The 20,964-nt window shown below is 39.7% G+C and overlaps 1 protein-coding gene across 1 annotated transcript; it reads left to right on the top strand.

Moving 5' to 3' along the window:
* Positions 1-4,469: 4,469 nt before the first annotated feature.
* Positions 4,470-7,450, top strand: dand5 (DAN domain family, member 5). The gene is made up of 2 exons (XM_047364349.1): positions 4,470-5,165; positions 7,151-7,450. Exons 1-2 carry the CDS (start codon positions 4,680-4,682, stop codon positions 7,448-7,450), a joined length of 786 nt encoding a protein of 261 aa, XP_047220305.1. The 5' UTR covers positions 4,470-4,679.
* Positions 7,451-20,964: the final 13,514 nt, after the last annotated feature.

Here is a 20,964-nt window from a genome sequence, read left to right as displayed (position 1 = left end):
AGGTGGAGCTGTCATGTTGTGTTGTAGATATCTGGTCTTTCCACGGTCGCAATAATTTACAAACACGCTATCTGTTGCAATGGTTGTAAATCAGAATCTGCGATTACATCCATCATGTGATTATCTAATGCTCCTAATGGGGTTCTACTCTTTGCTTCTGGTACATGTTCAGAAAACCAAGCGGAGACATAGGCTGCAGCAAGTGAAGTACAGATAAGATAGCTGAAACTGTACACACAGAGACTTGTTAAGTAAAGTTATCCATTAAATGTATCCCATCACTAGTTTGAAATCATCCAGCAGACTGTGACGTATTTTCCTGTGACTTTGGACATACAGTATCAGGAATCAGGCTACATCACACCCCGGACAGAATGATTAAGCCTTTTTTTTCAATTAACATTCTGGTAAAAGTGATGTCATTGTTGGCTAGCTGAGTTTAACTTTAATGCTTGTCTGAAAGTTAAGGTTTTATGTGACTTCCTTCCCAGACTCAGGCTTATTACTCACCTAAACTGCTTTGTGTTCTCAGGTAACACCATGGTTCTTTTTATATGGCTTTATTGACTGCTTTCCCTTGCAGGAAGTTGTGCAGAATAAACTCAGTTCATCTAAAAGAAGGAAAGGCTTTGTGACATTTGTCACCTTGTTATCGAACTCACCTTACTGCTTCTAAACTCAATGTTCCTTTTGTGAAAATAAAAATCCCAACTGCTTTCATCCAATTTCCACTTTACAGCTTTGACCATTTTTCATTCCAATGATTTGTTAAAAAAACTTTTAGTGCAACAGGAAAAAAGTATCTAAAACAAATAAAAGCTGTTTTAGCTATAAATAATCAAATCATTGTGATACCTCTGTCCATCAGCAGTGGAAAGAGGAGATAAATGTTTGTAAACAGCGCCCTCTTGTGGGTCAAATCATCTATTTATCATCTGTGGCAGATCTCATAAGGCACACAAATACAGTGAGTATACAAAGTGTACCCTGCCTTGGTAAACGTTAGGTTTTTGTAAATGAAGATGAGACAAAGATGTTTCTCTTTACTACCGTTAAAGTGGAATAGAGCGCCTTGCAAAAGTATTCATACCTCTTTTACATTTACGCAGTTTGCCTTGTTAAACTACAAATTACAATATATTTTATTGCTGTGGTAGGCCAACACAAAGTAGCAGATAAATTAGAAGTTAAAAAGATGTGGGGTGCAATGGTGCACCAGGGATAAAGTGTGTGACCCAGGCCGTAGTCCTCCATGCAGCCCATCATGGGTTCGAGTCCCAGCCCGTTGACCTTTGCTGCATGTCTTCTCACTCTCACTCCATCTCATGTCCTGTCAGCTCACTCTCAAAGAATAAGAAAAACAAAGACCAATAGTGCTGCGAAAAAACCTTTAAAAAAGTATACGTTGTAGAATCACCTTTTACTGAAATTAGAGCTGGAAGTCCTTTGGAGTCTGAATCTACCAGCTTTGCACATCTAGAGACAAGAAAAATAGTTCAAGCTCGTTCACACTGCGTCGAAAGACTGGTCTTGATTAACACATTTTTAAAGTGTTGGACTTGTCTCAGTCTTGGACATGCTGGATTCTGAATTTGTTTCTGAAAACTAGTCAAGACCACAGGTGCAACTACATTTTTTTTTGGCTGCAAGTTAATGTGAAACTCCTGGCTGCATTCAAATGCAACAAATAAAGCTTTTTACTTTCAACGATGCCACCTGTGCCCCATACGTGCACAGGATGAGAAGATGACAGGGATGAAAAGCAAGACAGAAAACAATTTCCATAGCAAATGCACTGCTGTTTTTTCTGTCTGCACACCACACAGAAGGAAAGAACACTAAATAAATGAAGTCCACCTCCTCCACCTGTCTCCTAACTCACCCTGTCTGCAGCTGATGCTAACTGGATGTTTAGCTAGATATATGCGCTCTTCCTAATTAAGTAAAAGTTTATTTTTATAGCCTATAAAGTGCTTCACAAGAAGGGTAACCCAACACATGGCAACGTGCAATACAGGAAACAAAACATCCTGTAATCAATAAATTGCAAAGAAATTCAGTTTGGGTCTCATCTGAGCAGAGCAGCTTCATCCATGTTTACTGTTTCCCCAACGCAGCTTGTACCAAGCTGAGAACAGGATTTTCTAAGGCTTTCTTTCTATAATGCCTTTCTTCTTACCTCTCCACGATGGCCAGATGTCTGGTGTGCCCACTTTAATAGTTGTCCTGTTACCGGAATCTCCCACCCACTGTGGATTTTTGCAGCTCCTCCAGAATTACCAGAGGCGTCATGGCTGTTTTTCTGCTGCTCTCCATGTCTTGGTAGGTTTATAGTTGTGACATGCTCTATTTGTTTTTTTGGTTTTTTTTTAAGATGAATTGAAAAGTGCTCTAAGATGTTTAAAACTTCTTCCCCGACATGTCTGCTCCTTGGTCTCCATGATGCTGTTTGTTCACTAATGTTCCTTAATACATTTCTGAGACCCTTACAGAGGAGATGGATTTATAGTGAGATTGAATTACACAGGTGGAATCTGGATTTCGATTAGTAAATACCATGGAAGCCACACTTTCAGATTTTTATTTGCAAAAAAAAAAAAAAAAAATGATTAAAAGCCTTTTCTGCAGTTTTTAAGTGTTTCTAAACCAAAATGCCCTTTGATTAAAGGAAAAAGGAAATAACCGTAGACAAGGCAGGGAACTGTCTTGCACTTCTGTACATGAGAACGTCAAACACTCCTTTCATTATAAAACTGTAAATCAGCCAGCGTGTGATCACGTCACGGATGACGGAGCACAGTGAGGTCTAATGATGGGATGTCAATGAAGAGGCTCAGAAGCCGCTGCTTGTGGGAATAAATGCACAGGACACGGCTTGTTTGCACAAGGAACATAAACCCATTATGGCTTTACAATTAAAGTTAACAGGAACAGTTGCCAAACGGTCTTGATTGTTTAACAGCAGCAATCCGCTACATGTAGTTTTAGGCTCCCAGTTTCACAGAGTAAACAGTTTTTTTTAACAGCCTGATGATTGGGGATAGATCGTTTTAATTTATTCATTATATCACACAGTCTATGATTTCTATTCCGTACAAATGTTTTACGTGTTTTGGTTTTTGATTATTAAATCAATGAAAATACAATATGTATTCATCCATCTTAAATATTAATCATTAGAGACTTGCAATGGATATAGAAAGTATACACACCCCTGTTAAAATGGCAAGTTTCTATGACAAAACCATGTGAGATTTAACTTGTACAATTCAGCTGAAAAACAATCAAATGGACTCAGTCTTCTTTAGTTCAAGCTGAAAACGAATAATAGCAAAATTAGCTAACTTAAAAAAATAACATGAAGTTATGTCAGAAATAGTTTCTTCACATTTACATGTTTTGATTGTTTAATTAACGACCTAGCTTGCAGCTTTAAAGGTATCAGAGGGATCTCATTCTTCAAAAGTATCACAAGGGTACAAAATACATTTCCATAGCATTTTCTACATACTTCATGGCGAACTCATGAGAGTTTTTGTGAGTTAGAGAAAATATGGGAACAATAGAAGTGACAGAACTCAGTGCTTCTCCAAAACTTATGAAAAGACAAGACAAACTTGTTTTGTTTCTTTTGGATGAACTTCCAAACAGTTCATAATGCCAGTCAATTAATGGTAAAGCTAAAGGGGGATTTGATATTTAAACATCACAGTGAGTCCAAGCATACAACCAGATCAACAAAAAAATAGCTTCACCTGATGAAAATTAAAGTTCTATAACTAAATGGGACAGAATATCTGCAAGGTCACCTCAGGAGGACAAGAAATGTCCCCAGAATTAGATAGATGTGAAGAACTTCCTTCCGGTAGAGAGATGAGTTATAGCTGTTCACTTATTTTTTTCCCCTAACCGATTTAGTTTTTGCTTTCAGGATAAATTATAATGACATGTACCACATTAAAAGTGGAAAATGGAATCAAAGTCACATTTTGTTACATCACAAAAACCTGACATTTTGTACATTTTTATTTATTATTATTCACCTTAAATGACCATGTCAGGTAGCATATTAACAAAATTTAAAACATCTTTTGCAAAAATCTGTGCCTCACGTTCGTCTTGTAGAACTTGAAACCGGTCTGTTTGCTTTTTGGTTTGAGTCTGTACAATAAATGTTTTTATTTTTTTGTGTCTTGGTGTTCTGACTTTCTGCTTCAAAGTGGTTTCAATAACTAAAAAAATAACTGGACACAACAACTACAACCTAGTTAAAGTCCATGGAATCGGTTCAGACCTCATTGTTTTGTATTTCACAGATCTGAATCCCCATTCAAATGTTTTTATGATCGCTGTTGTTTTAACACTTACCTTGAAGCAGAGGCCCTCTCTGTGTGGTGACCACAGCCCAGAGCTTTGAGCTTGGTGCGATGTCTGATCTGGTGTGGGAATTGCGACACCTTCCTTGCATTGAAAAGCAGGTGAGAACTGGCAGCCATCTACATAAGCGGGCTCCCTCCACCACAATGACAAAGTACTGACAGCAAGGTTGCCGTTTGGAGCCTTGGACCATCATCGACCGGACAACCGATTTTCTCTACTGAGACTTGGTTTTGTTTTCTTTACTTCTAAAGTTGTTCAACAGTATTTATATTTTTAGTTCCTCTTTAACTCTAAACATAATGTGTTTTTCTCAGACAATGGCTTCCCTCATCAGCCTGATCATTCTGTCTACCTGGACAACTTCAGCTCTTATGTTTCCCTTTAATTCTTTTCTGAGAGACTCTAGAGATAGATTTGAATCATCAGGCGGTGAAGCTGACCAAGCTGTCCAGGAAATAGTCAAAGTTGTCCAGCTGGACTCTCGTAACCTGGTCAGTTCTGGGCTCTTCAGGAGAGGACATGCTCACAGGGGAGTTCCTTCACACACCTCCAGACTGCCCTTCCCTGCCTTTCTGTCTCAGGGTCGTCCAGGTCCTGCCGCAGCCCCGAAGGACACTGTAAGTCCACTGCACCTTCTGCACCCTAAAAGACCCACAGAGATAGATATGAAGAGCAAGCAAGGACTGCAGATGTGGCAAAAGGTCATGGATAAAGGAGGGAAGGTGTCACTGCCCGTTAACCTGAAGGATACTAAGCAAACTTGCACCGCAGTGCCTTTTACTCAGGTAAGAAAGAGACTTTTTTATAACTCTTTCAATAATCTTTCTTTGACATTTGCTTTTCCCTTAAAGTTACACTTCAATGAATTAGAATGTCTTTAAAAAGTTAATTTACTTGAGTAATTAAATCAGTAGAGTGAAACTCAGACTAACACACACACGGTGATGCATTTAAAGAGTTTATCTCTTCTAATTTGGATGATTTTGGCTCATTTAAATATCATCAAACACCAATAAAAATGTTTTAATGCAAAAAAGGTAAGTTTACATGGGGTAGGAGACTGAAGTTAAAGTGGTCCAGCAGACAGTCAGCACACCCAGAGTTTTCATCAACAACCTTATTTGTTCTGATGAAAAATTAGATGATGATTTTAAAAAAAATCAATCAAAAAGCTATTGACATTTTTTCAAAAATAACAATGACATTAAGATAAAATGTTGATGGGTGATTGTTGAAAGCAGAAAGAGTTGGAAAAACAGCGGATCGAGCATAATCAGTAGAGGTGGAAAAAGGGACAGTTATCACCCAAGATTACCTTTCACCAGTTCAGAGGAAAATAATTTTGTTGTGTACAAGTCCATAAAAAAATCCACTCCTCTATGACTACCACTCACTCTCCCTTTTACCCTTATCTCTTGGCACTTAATTCAGGAAGTGGTCTAAATGGGACTCTCTTTCAGGTATTACATTAACAGATGCAATTTAACATGCCCATATGTGTTATGTAACAATTGTGTAACAACAATCGTCATAAATTATTTTTATTGACAATAAAATCAATGTTAATGTATTTTAATATTGTATAATGTTTTGCTAATATACTTTTAAAAATAAATATGGCATACAGTCATTCCAAAACAGCAGATAAGTATATTGCCAAAAAATCTGACTGTGAACTGAATTATGTTGCAATTTTATGTACTTAGTACAATAATCCTAACCCTTCTCTGGGTTATTACACAATACATAAAACTATGAATTACAGTGTATACCCAGTTTTGTTCTTTCAAAAATATGTTTGGAAAAGTGCAAGAGTGCTTTATCTTTTCTTTTTCTTTTACTTGTTGAGAAGACAAGCATCGGCGTCTATTTACCCACACACTCTTAAAGGTGTCGGGATGGTGAAACATTTTAATTAAATAAATATTTCCTTCATGCCATTTTTAATAATTATCAGTGTTATCAAACACATATTGGGACACTTCAAATTAAACATTACTGTGGTGACTGTGCCATTTTAGCCTGGAGAGGACTGAATAACAGAATTCAGATATCTCATTTTCTGTCAGTTATCAGCGTCAAAATAAAAAAGGAAAGAAATTGTTTGAAATATATCAGTCTGTGTGCAGTGGATCTATTTTTTTAGGCGACCCATGGGAGCTAGTTCAGGTAGACAACTCTGGCTGTGATCTTTTACGCACTCCGCAGAATATATCAAGCCTACCCTAACAGTTTGGGCGGTCTATTTAAGCTGCTAAACATCCGCTGCACTCTGCATTTAATGTACCGTTCCTTGGTTCTGCTTGGTTGTCTTCAGCCCCTCCACTGTCCCCAGCACTCAGGGCTCTGAGGTCAAAGACCCTCTCCTCACCGCCTGACATGCGGATCACGTGTTCAGGGGGTAGAGATGAGCTCATCTCTCTATATATTAAGCAGCATAGCCATGAAGTGCTGAGATCGGAGCCTATAGACGGCAAACTCAAACGTATACTATATAAGCTGATAAATATGTATTTGAACATTTACACCTAAGTTTTGTAATTGAAATATGAGTTTCACTCATTAAATCAAAACAAATAAACTTTTTGAAAATATAAAAAAGTATTGAGATTTAGTAACATAAATGGCATCATAAATGATCATTTATGCAGCTAAAAATACTTTGACAATGGCCATCTTAAAGAAAAGTCAACTTTTCAGCAATGTGTGTTTACTCATAAACCTGCTGCTGTGTTTATCACAGACTCAACCCTTTCTGTCCTCCTCCCAGCATGTGACGGCAGATGGATGCCAAACAGTGATAGTGCACAACAAGCTGTGCTTTGGCCAGTGCAGCTCCCTCTTTGTCCCGTCCGAGGGGGAGTTTGCCGATCTGAGTCCCGGAACAGGAGCCTTCCACCGACAAGCCCCCTGCTCCCGCTGTGCCCCTTTCAAAGCTCAGACTGTCACTGTGCCTCTGCGCTGCGGAGCCCAGGTCCTTGAGAAGAGAGTAATGGTGGTGGAGGAGTGCAAGTGTGAGACGGGCCGGGAGGAGAAAAGTGCTGAGGCTGCTGCTTACACACACCTGTAACAGTGTCCCAACTATCCAATGGACAGACCATATGTTAACATTCATGTTTTTGCTGGGAAACACAGTAAGATGTGGCATTTATTTTTCATCAATTGTGAATCAAGTCCTGTGACTTACATCTGTATTTAACCGTGTTCTTTAGATTCACACAAGTCTGAATGTCTTATTCAGAGTAAATTATTCTGGTGGAGAGTCCCACCAGTGACTGTTGACAAATGACCTAATTTGGTCATTAAGCTTTTATGTCTTTTCTGTGTCTTTGAATCTTCCATCTGTCACAACTGTTCATGGTGCAGATATTGACGAAGTGTGTTCAGACACAGTTGTAGTTGTATTCAGATACAACTACAACTGAATCTTGATTAATAATTTTCCTTCAAGTCTCACATCAAGCAGTTAGTTAAAAAAAAGATGAATTTGAAACTTTTGAGACAACATAAGACTTGAATCTGCTACTTTTAGTTTTTTCACTTGACAGATATTTAATTTCTATAAATACCCATTCAACCTGGACAGACTCACAAAGAGAAGACAGGGATGCAATTAGAAAAGTTTATTAGTGAATGTTTATTTCTTTGGCGCTCGGACCCCAGTGGAAGACGTGAATGCTGAGAATGACATGCGCTTGAATGAACATCTTAAGGTTAGATTTAAAGATGTCTTCCCCCTGGGATCCGATCCTGGTGGTGGAGTGGAGGGCTGAGGAGATTTGGAAAGAATTTGGAAGCCAAATGGTGGAGATGGGGTGGAGCAGGGTCAAAGTTCAGCTGCAGAACGGAGGGATCCATGGATGAAGATCTTTTAAAGCGGAGCCTTGAAGGATGATTGGCCGGGGAGAAATGCAGACTTAATGCTGATTGGTGGAGCAGAGCCGCATGGAGGAGTAATTAAACGAAGCTGGAGGTGATGGTGAGTTTTCCATGTTGAATTTTCGTTAAGCTCCATTTTACAGTGATTAAAGGCTCTTGACACAGCACCGGGATTTATCACAAACTACAAAACTCACAGTCTTTATTGTATGTTGTATTTTTATTTAGGATGGTCTGCTTTGTTGATTCTTCAAACTACTGGCACATCTTCATTATTTTAATTTTCCTTGGCCTTTGTTTATGATTTTGTTCGATTGGACTGTTATACATGCCATTAGACTCGTCAGTAGACTCGTTTTGTTTTGTTATATGACCTTTGATATTTTATAATGTGTAAAATGTGTATGTGTCTCTTGTTTTTCCTGCTTTGACCTGCTGTCATTTTGGCCAGGATACCATTGTAAATTAGTTTCAGAGTGAAGTATTAACAGAAAAAATAATAAATGTAAAAAATTAATATAACATACCAGTTACTGCAGTTATAATATTGTTTTTCATACATTGTTTTAGATAAAGATATACGACACCACTATATTTAGTAGTTTTTAAGAGATTATTGTGCAGAAATTATACTTTTAAGCCATTTTGCTCTTTATAAAGTAACAATAACAAGCTGATATTAGCTGGGTAATTAGTCAGGCTAGCTGCTCTGGTAGCCAGCTTTAATAAGACCTTTATAAGAGCGATGCATAGCTCTCCTAAGGTGTCCACACAATGGCTACCTTTGTTTTTTGTGACTGGAAAAATTTCTAAAATGTTCGATTTTTCTGTCTTCTAAGTCAGGAAAGACTGTAGTAGCTATCTTTAGGCATCTGACCCAATGTGCTCAGCAACCGGCTAGGGAGGGTCAGAACTGGGTTATTCTCTGAGCTGGTGAGAACTCCATCTTCCAACGCTTTCTCTGGCATTGCTTTAAAGGGACTTTAAACTGTAGGAACTGTTTAAGGGAAAAACGTTGTATACTCTTGGCAGATTTTTGTTTAAAGTAAGCTTTCTTACTTTCATTTTTGAAGATGCTTTTTCTGACTGGAAGTAATATTAGCATTTTGGAATTGCCCAACTAGAGTCCTAGCTTAAATATTAAGGAGAATCTGTGGAGGGAGCTAAATATTAGGGTGATGGCAAAGAGGCCTTCCAACTTCAGAGACTTGCAGCCCATCACCAGATCATTACATACCAGAGAAAAAAGGCAAAATGTATGTCAGCTATTGTAAGAAGGGTTTAATTGCTTTGATGCCAACAAAGATTTTTACATTGATTTTAAAAACGGGTATACATCATTTTCAACATCATGTTTTGTTTTTTAAACTGGTACTTGTTTTAAATTGTTTTATGATCTTTTGAGAGATGTTTGTCTCATCTCCTATCAGAAACATGCTTCCTGGTTGAATGGAATCTAACTCGTGCAGGGGTATGAATAAATCCGGGCTTAACTGGACCTTGATGATAGTAAACACTATTTCCCAATGCACTGTTAAAGTGTGTTGAGATTCATCTAAACTGAAATAATGGGACCGGTAATGACGTTATTAAAATGTCCTCTTCATCCACTTACCTCTTGCTTGGCCTTGCTGATTGGTTTCCTCCCACTGCTGTTAGGTTTACATGTGCAATTTATTGTGCATATGAGTGAACACACAAAGAGCATTTGTTGTTTTTGTCCCCCCCCCCCCACCGCTTCACTCTCATATTCAAGCATTCAAGTGTCAGCTCCGATATTTTATTAAAAAGCTATGTTCCACCGACTTTTTGCGCACAGCACTTACATCTGAAAGCACCAGACTGGAGAGCAAAGGAGCTATTGAGCATGGGTACTTAGCGGTAAGCAAACATAATTGTTTCAGCATGGACTCCTGAATTATGTATAGGCGCCACCTATTCTCCTGCCTGATGTCTTTTCAGAGTGGCTGTGGGAATCTGAACATCCTTCACCAGAGATGCACTTGAGTAGGCACGCATGTGTGATTATATGTGTGTATGAGCTTTTTTTTCCAGTTAAGGTCCATAAAACCTATTATTCATTTATATCCTGGCACCTGGGTCTGGTAAAGTGAACTCATCCCACACATCCCAACATACATTCCCAGAGGAGCATAAAGAAGGAGGCTCTTTACGTTTCCTTGGCACACTGTCAATATGGCTTCTTTGGATGGCCATTTGCATTCACATGGGTTGTCTGAGAAAGTGAAAGCGTTCAGTGAGCTACAGGGGGTTCGCATTGACTCCTGTAGATTGCATTAGCATGTGATTGCCATCTCAGGTTGATGGCTATATTTTCCAAGATTGATGGGGCAAATATTTGCCCAGGGCTTAACGGTGAAGAATTAGAGGCCTCTTTTAATCAGGCACTTGTATTCTTTTAAACATGCAGAGAAGTGAGAGGTTGGAGGGATTTTTTCCCCCTTCAGGTCTCATTTCTCACAATGGCAGAGCTGTGAGTAATATGCCAGTAATATAGAACAGAATTAGCAATCCCCCTCTAACATATTTGTCTGCAGTGCTGATGCAAAGAAGACTATTTTGAATCCATTTCTAATGTAATCTTTATTTTTAATTACATTGTTTGTTTGGTTTTTTTGGGTGGGGGGTGGGGGGGGGGGTCATTGCAGAGGAAGGGGAAGGAATTTGGAGGAGGAAGAAGGATGGTTGCTGATTGAGTAAACAAGGTGCACAAGAGAGTGCACCACTTAGCCAGACAGATGTTAGCCCCCTTCACATTGTGGGATCCGGCAAAGCGCTCCTGTGTCATTAAGGATGGCCTGGTTCCCATGGCGAGGGGAGAGGAAGGAGCAAAAGAAGGAGGGCCCACTGCCAAGTTCAGCGCCTCGGGGATCAGATCAGCGTCACAGGGTGCTAAGTGGCCTAGTTAGCGCTTTAAGACACACAATGAGCTGCCTGCTCTTTCACTGTGTGTGTGTAAGCCTTTTAACCGTCAGACGTGGAGATGGCTGAGATCTGCGTGGGGTGGAACCACTTAAATAAGATCATTTCCATCAAGGTGTATCAAGGGGTATAACATAATTTGGCTTATTATGTTGCAGTTTTGCTTTCATAAATGGTTTTTATGCCTCAGGGTCAAGCTGAAAAGATATGGTTCCATCACAGTGAGACATCTTGGTTCTAAAAAAATCCTACAACTTCCAGCCTTTTTGTCTGTGTTTAAAATTATGATTCCGTTGTCTAAAGCTAGGCTAACTAACCAGCTGAGCAGTGTTTGGATGGTAAGATCCTCTATCCTTCCCTCAGCCCCTTTGAGCTCACATAGAGTTATGATACTGTGAACCAGACCGGACAGCAGATCTGACATTAGCCTTAGAGGGCAAACAGAGTTATGGATACTTGCAAGCATCACAAAAAAAAAAAACCTGTCAAATCACAAGCAAGACACCGTGTTCTCACCTATATCCCACCAGGACAGGTCTGATGCTGCAGGTGTCAGGTTCTTGGTGAGAGGTTGTCTGTTCCATGGCTAACATCTACCTCCCCTCTGATTTGGTGGTACATACTCACTGTGCGGTGTTAGCCTGGACCAGCTGGTCAGAGTTGGCTCTGCTAGAGATAGTGCCCCGGGGCTAAGCCTGCCAGCCTACTGCCATTCTGCCTGGCTGCCAGCCCACCTGCCAGGCTGTCTGCTGGGTGCTGGGGAGAACAAACATAGGTATAGCCCTATCAACATCAAAGTTTGTCACTGGATGAAACCCTGCTGCAGTCAGCATTACAAACCTGTCAGTACCACAACAAAGGTTTTTGGTTTTTTTTTAAATTAGCTGATATACAGTGTGCCTACTTTTCATTGTTGTGATAGTTAAATGTTTGTTGATGTGGCACTGGTACCTAGACCAAGGCCAAACTGAATACAGTATACACAGTAAGTACTGTATATCTCTATTTGTACAGGACAACCTCAGTTTCAATGCATTGGGAAGGAGAGCCTATTAATATAGTTTCACTTTAGTATTTTCTGTAGATGAATACAGTTTAATTTTAATTTATTCTTAACAAATACAAGAAAATGATGCAGAAAATGAAATTCCATGAAAATAGATTGTAATCAACAAGCATTGGTTGATGGAAAAATAATTTGAGAGGTTTTAAGGACATTTAGAAACTTTTATAAAATTACTGTATAAGAGACATAGTAACATTGAGCTGTCTTTTTAGGGAAAACAAAAAGAAAGCAAGAAAATGTTAGAAAATTGGGAATGGACAAATTAAAGTTTGTCTTTGTGCAGAGTAAAGAGAAGTAATTAAAGCAGTCTTGAAGATGTAACGTTGGAAATTACGTAAATCACTGACACACTAGAGCACATGTATTGTATTTGCAACCCAAACGAAGCTAAAACTTAAGTTAAATCTTATGTAGAGTCTGCAATTCCTCCTTTAGTGAGAAGATGTTACGAAAATTCTTGCTGAAGCTGGTAAGAGAGTGTTGTACCGCATGGGCTGAAAGGCCACTCAGAAAAATAGAAACTATTACCAAATTAAAGTTTGCAGATGCACTGAAAGACCTTACTTTCTGGGGAGATGTCCTGTGATCTGTAAAACTAAGATTGAAGTTTTTGGCCATGATGATCATTTTGACTTTGGAGGAAAAAGGTGGATGCTGATAAAACCATCCCAGCTGTAAAGTACAGAGGTGGCAGCATCCTTTTGTGTAAGTGTTATGCAGCAGGAGGGTCTGGTGCACTTCGTAAAATAGATGACATCATCAGAAAAGAACATTTTGTGGAAATATTGAAGCAGCATCCCAAGACATCAGCCAGAAAGTTAAAGCTCAGGGGTGAAGCAGGCCTTTCAGTTGGACAATTTACCTAATCATACCGCCATATCCGTTACAAAGTGTCTTAGTAACAACAGAGTCAGTGTTTTTGACTGGCCATCAACAAGCCCAGATCTCATTCAAAATATGCGTGCAGAGCTGAAAGGTGTGAGTGAGCTAAGCAGCCTACAACCAATTTTACACCACCACCACCACCTTTTCCAAAAAAAAAAAAAACACTGAGCCAACTGACTGACTTAAAATAGAAAAAGATAATTTAATGTCTGAAAATGTGGAAAAAGGTTATGTGGCTTTTTTTTAAAGCATGTAAATACCTTGTTTGAGCTGTAAATAAGGACATGATATTTGTACATCTTTGTATCTGCTAATGTTGTTTATGTGACTGTTTGTTGTGCTTGTTGCCTTAATATGGTGACATTAACGAGGTTGAGTAGCAAGCCATAAGTAAAAACTCTGCTGGGGTGTGATGATAATAGCCATGTCACTGTGGCAGGTGCGGTTCTGCGTGCCATGCAGGTGATGTCTCTCAAGCTCACTTAGCTAATGACTCCAATTAAAATAATTAAGAGCTGGCATGGTGAATCCTGCCCACTCTCCCTCTGCCAAGCCATCCATTCCCTGTCCTCTTCACCAGCACACAACAGCGCCATGCTCATGCCACTGCTGAGCATGCATTCATCCGTTCCTCTACATTTCCTCTCTCGCCTCCCCTTCATTTCTCTCTTGTGGACAGCTCACCCTCCTCATTTTGCCACAACTGTCCTGTGCCACTGCTCCTTCCAAGGCATCTAAAAGAAACATGAAGCCTGAAATCAGCTAAACGCTCCACTCGAGAAGCACTTAAGAGACTCTCGGCTCGACTTATTGTCACACAGACAGTTAGAGAAGGGAGAGTGAAGGCTGCGTCGGGCAGGAGGAAGAGGGAGGTTTGAGTGGGGAGAGGGGATGCACGCCAGGTCCTAACGAGGGGAGAGATAATTGTTTTGTTTTGTTAGGGGCCCTTCTTCAGTGTAGAGGGAGTTGAAATGACATGCCACACATGGTTTTTGGATGAAGTGGGCAAAACGGGGGGGGGGGGGGTAGAGATACAGCCTTGATGAAAGAGGGGCAAAAATGTGGAGGAGGGGGTTTCTGCATAGAGGAAGCAGTCACACACAGCCCATAAAAAAGGCAGTTTCTCTGCAAAGCTGTATCTTCAAAGTGGTTTTTATACTGATGATCCACAAGCTCCCATGAAACCTTGATTATGACCATGCACATTGCTTTCTTGCGGTCACAGGACTTCCATAGGACTTCAATATCGAAATGCGCGGTCTACAAAATTCCAGCAGTGGGAAAGGATGTTCCGAGCCAAGTTGGAGACACAACTTTGGCTACCAGGCCTGGTTAGATTTATCAAAATTTATGAAAAGGCAAACATATGAATCTCTGGTGTCTTGGTGTTCTTTCAGCACTTGGAATCCCAGACTGACAGACGATGTGCCTGGATTTGTTGTTGGCGTGGCAACACAGATACTTTTCCAGGATCTCCTCATAATTTTGGTGGAGAAAAAGACTTTGAGTTTTCTGCTCCATGTGGTCCTGGTGTATGCATTCTCTCCTGTGGAGTTCACCTTTCATTAATATTAGTTGTGGAAGATAAACTGATCAGGCATAACATTATGACCACTTGCACATTAGTGTGTCTGGCACAAAATATGTTAGCAGCAGATCCTTCAAGTTCTGTAAGTATATGTGAGTGTGGGTCAATGGGAGGAGTAGTAGTCTTACAGTTGGAAAGTTGTGAGTTCAATTCCAGATTCATTTGGTGCCACATTTGTCCCTGGGCAAGGCACAAGAGTCCTAGAGATCTGCAGATGACTGCATGATTGTTTGTGACTATAGCTAAATAAGTTCAGTCCATCAGATTTCAGGGTGCAGAGGGTGCAGCATCCTTGGGCTTGTTTGTCCTATACATCTCCTAGATGCTCTTTTGGGTTGAGATCTAGGGAATTTTAAGGCCAAGTCAACACATCAGAGTCATTGCTCTGCTCTTCCAGGTGTTCCTGAACATTTTTAGCTTTGTGGCAGGTTGCATTATCAGGTGAAACAGCCCATAGCCAATAGTAAATGCTGTCATCATGAATAGGTGCACTGTAACAATGCTTAGGTAGGTGATATGTTTCTAAGCGACATCCAAATGGTGAAACACCTTTTTGGAGATGCAGTTTTGGAGATGCAGTTTTGGAGATGGCGTTTGCTGTTTCTGAAAAATGAGGTACAGTATCATACAAATGAGTATAAGTACTCAGAAATCTATTCAAGTCAAAATCTGCATTTTTTTTCTGGTGACCTAAGAGACACTTCTGTTAACGCCGAGGATAGTACTACACAGTAAGCCGAAAGCAGACGCTAAAACCATCAGCATCAGATTTACAGATGAGAACTCCCTGGTAATCTGGCTACCAACAGCATCAAGCAAATTATGCTGGTGGACGGTCTCTTTGAGCCAGACCAGGAAATCACCTCCAGGAGTCTGTCACTACTTCCATTATGATAAATGGCCTCATTACAATGGGCACCATGCACTGGCTGATCTGGAATCCACTTTCATTCTGCCCAAAAGTGAAGATAGTTGCGGGATGCACTCAGTCATCAGACCAGAGAGTCGAGGTACATAAGGCAAACATTGCTTATGTGCTTTGTACAATCTATTTCTTTTCCCGAGTCCTACTTGATTTTCCTGAGGCTGAGGATCACTCCGGCTACAGATTGTATTCAGGACATTTTGCCAGTGTCACAGCTATCTTTTCACAGTCATTTTAACAGTGGGCAAAGTGGGAAGAGCATCTTCCTAGTGTGTGAGAAAGTGGAAGAGGAAGAGTGATGGCGACAGGGACAGACATGCAAATAGGAGGTGGGGGTACAAAGGGGAAAGCAGTGCACCAGTGTTCAGGAGAGATAGGCCAGGGAGGGAGAGTGTGCATGTTTGTGTGGAGGGGTACAGAAGAGGGGTGCAGGTGGCATGAAGCTGGCGCAGGCCTGGCCCACTGTCCCCTGGCAGTGCCAGGCTCCATCTGTCATCAGCAGGAACATCTGCAGCCCAAGGTGCCCTTGTCACCCAGCGTTAGAGTAACGAGTTTGGCGTTTCCATTAGTCCGGGGCCCTCGCCTGCCTGTCCAGTGCCGGCCAAAACCGTGGCATTTTGGGTGTGAGCACTGTGTGTTTGCCTGTGCAGGAGTGTGTGTTTAGATAGGAGACAGGGAGCGGGCCGGGAGGTGACAGGATTTGTTTGTAGGTTTGTGTGAGTGTGTGTTTGAGCGAAGCGAGCAGCATGCCAAAACAACATGGCTGTGCAGAGCATTGACCCAGCTGGGCCGAGCCGGCGTGTCGAGTCACGTCCCCTCCTGATGTGTGCGTGGCCAGCTCGCTCTCTTGGCTGCCAGACCCAATCTCTGCTTCTCTGTCTCTCATCTTTCTGTTTTCCATCTGTCCACCTCCCTCATATCTCCCGTTTCTCCCTTACCTCTTTGTGCCCCTTGTAGCCCACCAACTACCCCAATCGCAAAGTCCTCTCTCACCGAGATTCAATGCTAATATTCTGCTTCTGAGCACTACTCTCGTTTTTATCTTCGGCGTTGCTAAAAAAACAGATGGCACTTCTTTCCCATCTCTCCCTCTTTTCATCCCTCTCTCCTGTCCCCCGCTCCCCTCCCTTCCTCCTGCCTGAGTTTCTTTCCATCCAGCCGGCAAATCCTGGCACTCCACCTGTCTTTTCTCTGTTTTCCTCCCCGTGTAATTCAGAAATCTATTTGATCTGTGTACAGGGAAATAATGTTTTTTTTGTTTTTTGTTACTTATCATTCTTAATATTTTGACTGGAAATTCTGCCAAAAACAGACGTGGTTCATTAAGATGTGCAGACAGCAAAAAACAGTATAAAATAGGACAATATGTGTTTTGGGTTTTTCTTGTGTTCCCAGTCTAGTAACATTTTACTTCACATTGCCTCTTTGCTTTGCACAGCTACCACAACAGCTCCAACATGGCAGCTGATGTTATTTTCTCGACCACGAGGTGGCTCTGCAGAGCAGCGATGTTCTTAACCCAGAGGAACCCACTGTGACACACATGTAGTCACAAACAACTTTATTGCTCTATAAAAATTCTCATTTTAACCCATTTTGTGAGTTGGTGAGATAATGACATAATTTTGAATAATGAGGTGTGCCTCATCAGCAGCTTGAACAGAAACACCTCATTTTAAAAAGTTTAAAAAGTTTCTCTTCATATTTGTTTTAATAGATAAAACATTTACTACTTATTACATTTAAACACAATGAAACAAGCAGATTGTTAGAATTGATCCAATAAGATTGGTGCAACTGTGTGCACCTATTTTATATGGTAGAATTTAATCAATTATTCTGAGTAGAAATGACGTATGTTTAACAGCTAAGAGACACATAAATACATTAGTTAAATTCCATCCAGTTTTTAAAATATACTTACTCAACAAACTTAGTCCTGTTCTAACAATTTTTAAAATCATTTTTTATTCTAAATAATTCATTTAATGAATATAATAAATTAGTTAGGTTTAGACTCTTCTGCTTTCGTTGACTTAGACTTCCTAAATATACTTTTAAAGCCTACAAGCTAAGATCTGTACCAAATACCTTTGATTAATAAGGGTGCAGTTTTACAGCTACACTCAACAGTGTGAACACACAAGTTTTATGGATGCGGTGGATTCTCAGACACCTCTTCCAGGGCCTCCTTGGCAGCATCTTCAATGTTTCTGTCATGAAGTGATGTGGTTTGTGAAAAAGGAAGAAAGCGTTAATGAAATAGTAACAAACCTTTTTGAATCTATTCTTACAAGCTGGTTTGTAAAACCTTTTCCCTGACAATGTGTAATTCATTGATATCAGCTGCCTCAGCTTGTTGAAGGATGTTCAACTTTAGCACTAGTGCTGTCGCTCAACCACAAGTCTTAAGACAGTTCTTAGCTTTTTTAATTAGATGTATTCATTGATAACACAAACAATATGAACATTTCAGCCCAATGCTCTGATCCTTGCAGGGCCATGGGCAGGGGGGCAGGGGCTTATCCCTGTCTCCAGCAGTCATTGGGAGCGAGAGGCGTGGTAAACTCTTGACAGGTCGCCAGTCGCTGCTGGACATGACAAAAGAAGTTAACGACTCACTAAACCAATAGTTCAGCTAAATACCAATCGAAGGGTTTAGATCGGATTCGTTAGAAAAAAAACAACTGTGCTGCTAGAATTTAACCGTTATTCAACAATACTTTCTACAAAATAGCATGCTTGTTTTAAATGTAAACAATTTGAAAGCCTGCTTCTTACTAACCCACAATGTTTTTTGTTAATTATGCAAATCCCAGCATGTTTTTTATTTTATTTTTCATTTACATTCAACAACTTAGGAAAACATGGTGTAAAATTTGGCCTTAAATGGTAAAACTATCAAGAAAAGTCCTAAGTGGCATACTTGTACCAAAGGGAAAAAAATATTAAGAGCTGCTTGTATGTCTTAAAATATATTCATTTTTTTTGTTTGAATAATTACATTTCTTATAAGGATCACTGCTTATGCTTTTCTTGGCTGATATCAATATCTGGTTTCCCTTGTTGTCTGAACGCTAATTCAAATTTTGACATAAAAAAAACCAAAAACATGTGGGGCAGATTAACGATAGAGGTTGTAGTTATGAATCCAACAGAAAAAGACAACATTTCAAGACATTCTACAGATATACATCGAAGTATATGTCCTTAACAGTCATCTGATTTCAAATAAACTCAGACCGAAGTGCATCAAAGAACAGGCTGATGGTTGATGTCACTGTGTTTGACCTGCCAGTCACTGATTGGAACAGATTAAGGGTTAACTGGCCAATTTCTACTTCTGGAAGATTGATTGATGCATCTCTAATTTCACATAATATGATCATATGCACGTATTAAAAGATTGGAATGTTAAAATGATATCAAACTAATCTAATTTGACTTACAGCATATAATTAAATAAGAGTACTGAAAATGTTAAAAAATCATTGTGATGGAAGGCCGTCTTTTTCTCGAACATTAGCCAAACTGGCTGTGCAAGACCTTTTCATGAAATTTCCCACAGTGTTTTGTATCAAATATATATTACAAATTAATTATTCCCAGAAAGTAGTACTGCTAATTACATCATTGTTTAGCTAATTTATGTTCTATATTAAATAGTATATATATGTAGTATGTCCAATGACACAAATAATTGTGCCTTGCACAATTGTTGATACCCCTTGAACACTTTAACAATGTTGTCACATAGCAACCACAACTGTTTTGAGACTGACTGACACAAAGTAGCACAAGAAGAAAAATGACAAATGATTCTCAGCATTTTTTACAAAAACAAATCTCGAAAATGTGATGGTGCATTTGTGTTCAGCCACTTTGATAGCCCTAAATAAAATCCAGTAAAACTAGTTGCCTTCAAAGATCACTAAAATATAATAATAGAATTTACCTATATGTAATTTAACCTCATTATAAATTCAGTTGTTCTGTGAAGAAGTCAGAGGTTTGTTAGAGAGCATTAGTGAACAAACAGCATCATGAAGACCAAGGAACACAGCAGACAGGTCAGGGAGAAGGTTGTGAACATCTCAAGGAGCACTGGAGCACTGTTGGAAAAGGAAAAGAGTATGGCACAACTACAAACATATCAACACACCTAAACTGATTGGCTGGATAAGGAGATGATTACTCTGAGAAGCAGCAAAAAGGCCATTAGTAACCCTGGAGGAGCTGGAAAGATCTAGAGCTCAGGTGGGTGACTGATGACAGAACATGTATTAGCCGTGCACTTCATAAATTTGACTATTATGAAGGACTGGCAAGATTGTTGCATTTTTTTAAAGAAAGCCATAGGAAATCCTGTTTGCAGTTGACAATCAGAGGTTTATTGAAAAAAACAGACGTGCAATACTTTTCTCTGATTACATGAGTCTAAAATAAAAAGTTTTTGCCTTCTGTGGAAAAACACTATAAATGTGACAGAAAACTAACATCACCCTGAACACACTACCCCCACAATGAGACAATGTGGTGGCAGCATCATGCCGTGGGGATACATTTCTTCAGCAGGGCAAGAAGGCTGGTCAGAATGGGAAGATGGATGGAGCTTCTAGCAGTACAACAACCCAAAATGCATATCCAGATTTACAATAGAATGGCTTAAAATAAACCATATTCTTGTGTTAAAAAGGCCCCACTCAAAGTCTAGACCTAAATCTAATTGAAAACCTGTGTCAAGAGTTGAAAACTGGTGTTCACAGATGCTGCCAACCTAGTCTGAATGAACTTGAGCTATTTTACAAAGAAGAAATTATTTCTATAGATGTGAGAAGTTGGTAAAAACATTCCCCAAAAGACTTCCAGCTCTTTTTGCAGTTAAAGGTGGTTTTGCAAAGTACTGACTTGAATACAAATGCACAGCACACTTTTTTATGTTTTTTTTTTTTTTTTTTTTTTGGTTTGAACACGACAAAATGTAAAAGCATTCTAGTGGTGTGAATACTATTGCAAGGCTCTGTATGGCGCATTAAATAACAGTGTTGCTAGGTGGTGGAACTAAAATGCATTTTTTTAGAAATGTGATCAATGAGATCCTATAATTTCAGCTATATCCCTTCAAACAGTTAAGAAACAAGAAATATGTGTGAGTTCTAATAACAGCAAACTAATCAAGGAAGTCTGAGCTAGTCTAGAGATCATACTGATTCTGTCTTTTTTTCTCTCCACATTCAGGTTGGGATAAATCCATTTTTATGACATTATGGATAAATGAGCCTCTGCTGACTTACAGCA

The sequence above is a fragment of the Girardinichthys multiradiatus genome, chromosome 5, assembly GCF_021462225.1.
Source record: "Girardinichthys multiradiatus isolate DD_20200921_A chromosome 5, DD_fGirMul_XY1, whole genome shotgun sequence".
Taxonomy (NCBI): Eukaryota; Metazoa; Chordata; class Actinopteri; order Cyprinodontiformes; family Goodeidae; genus Girardinichthys; species Girardinichthys multiradiatus.
This window is presented reverse-complemented; position numbering and strand designations above follow the sequence as displayed.

What these genes read in the sequence shown, in the direction of transcription:
- dand5 (XM_047364349.1), top strand. Translation starts at nt 4,680, where the DNA reads ATGTGTTTTTCTCAGACAATGGCTTCCCTCATCAGCCTGATCATTCTG. An exon ending in CCGCAGTGCCTTTTACTCAG is followed by an intron (nt 5,166 to 7,150) that starts GTAAGAAAGAGA and finishes TCCTCCTCCCAG; the next exon opens with CATGTGACGGCAGATGGATG.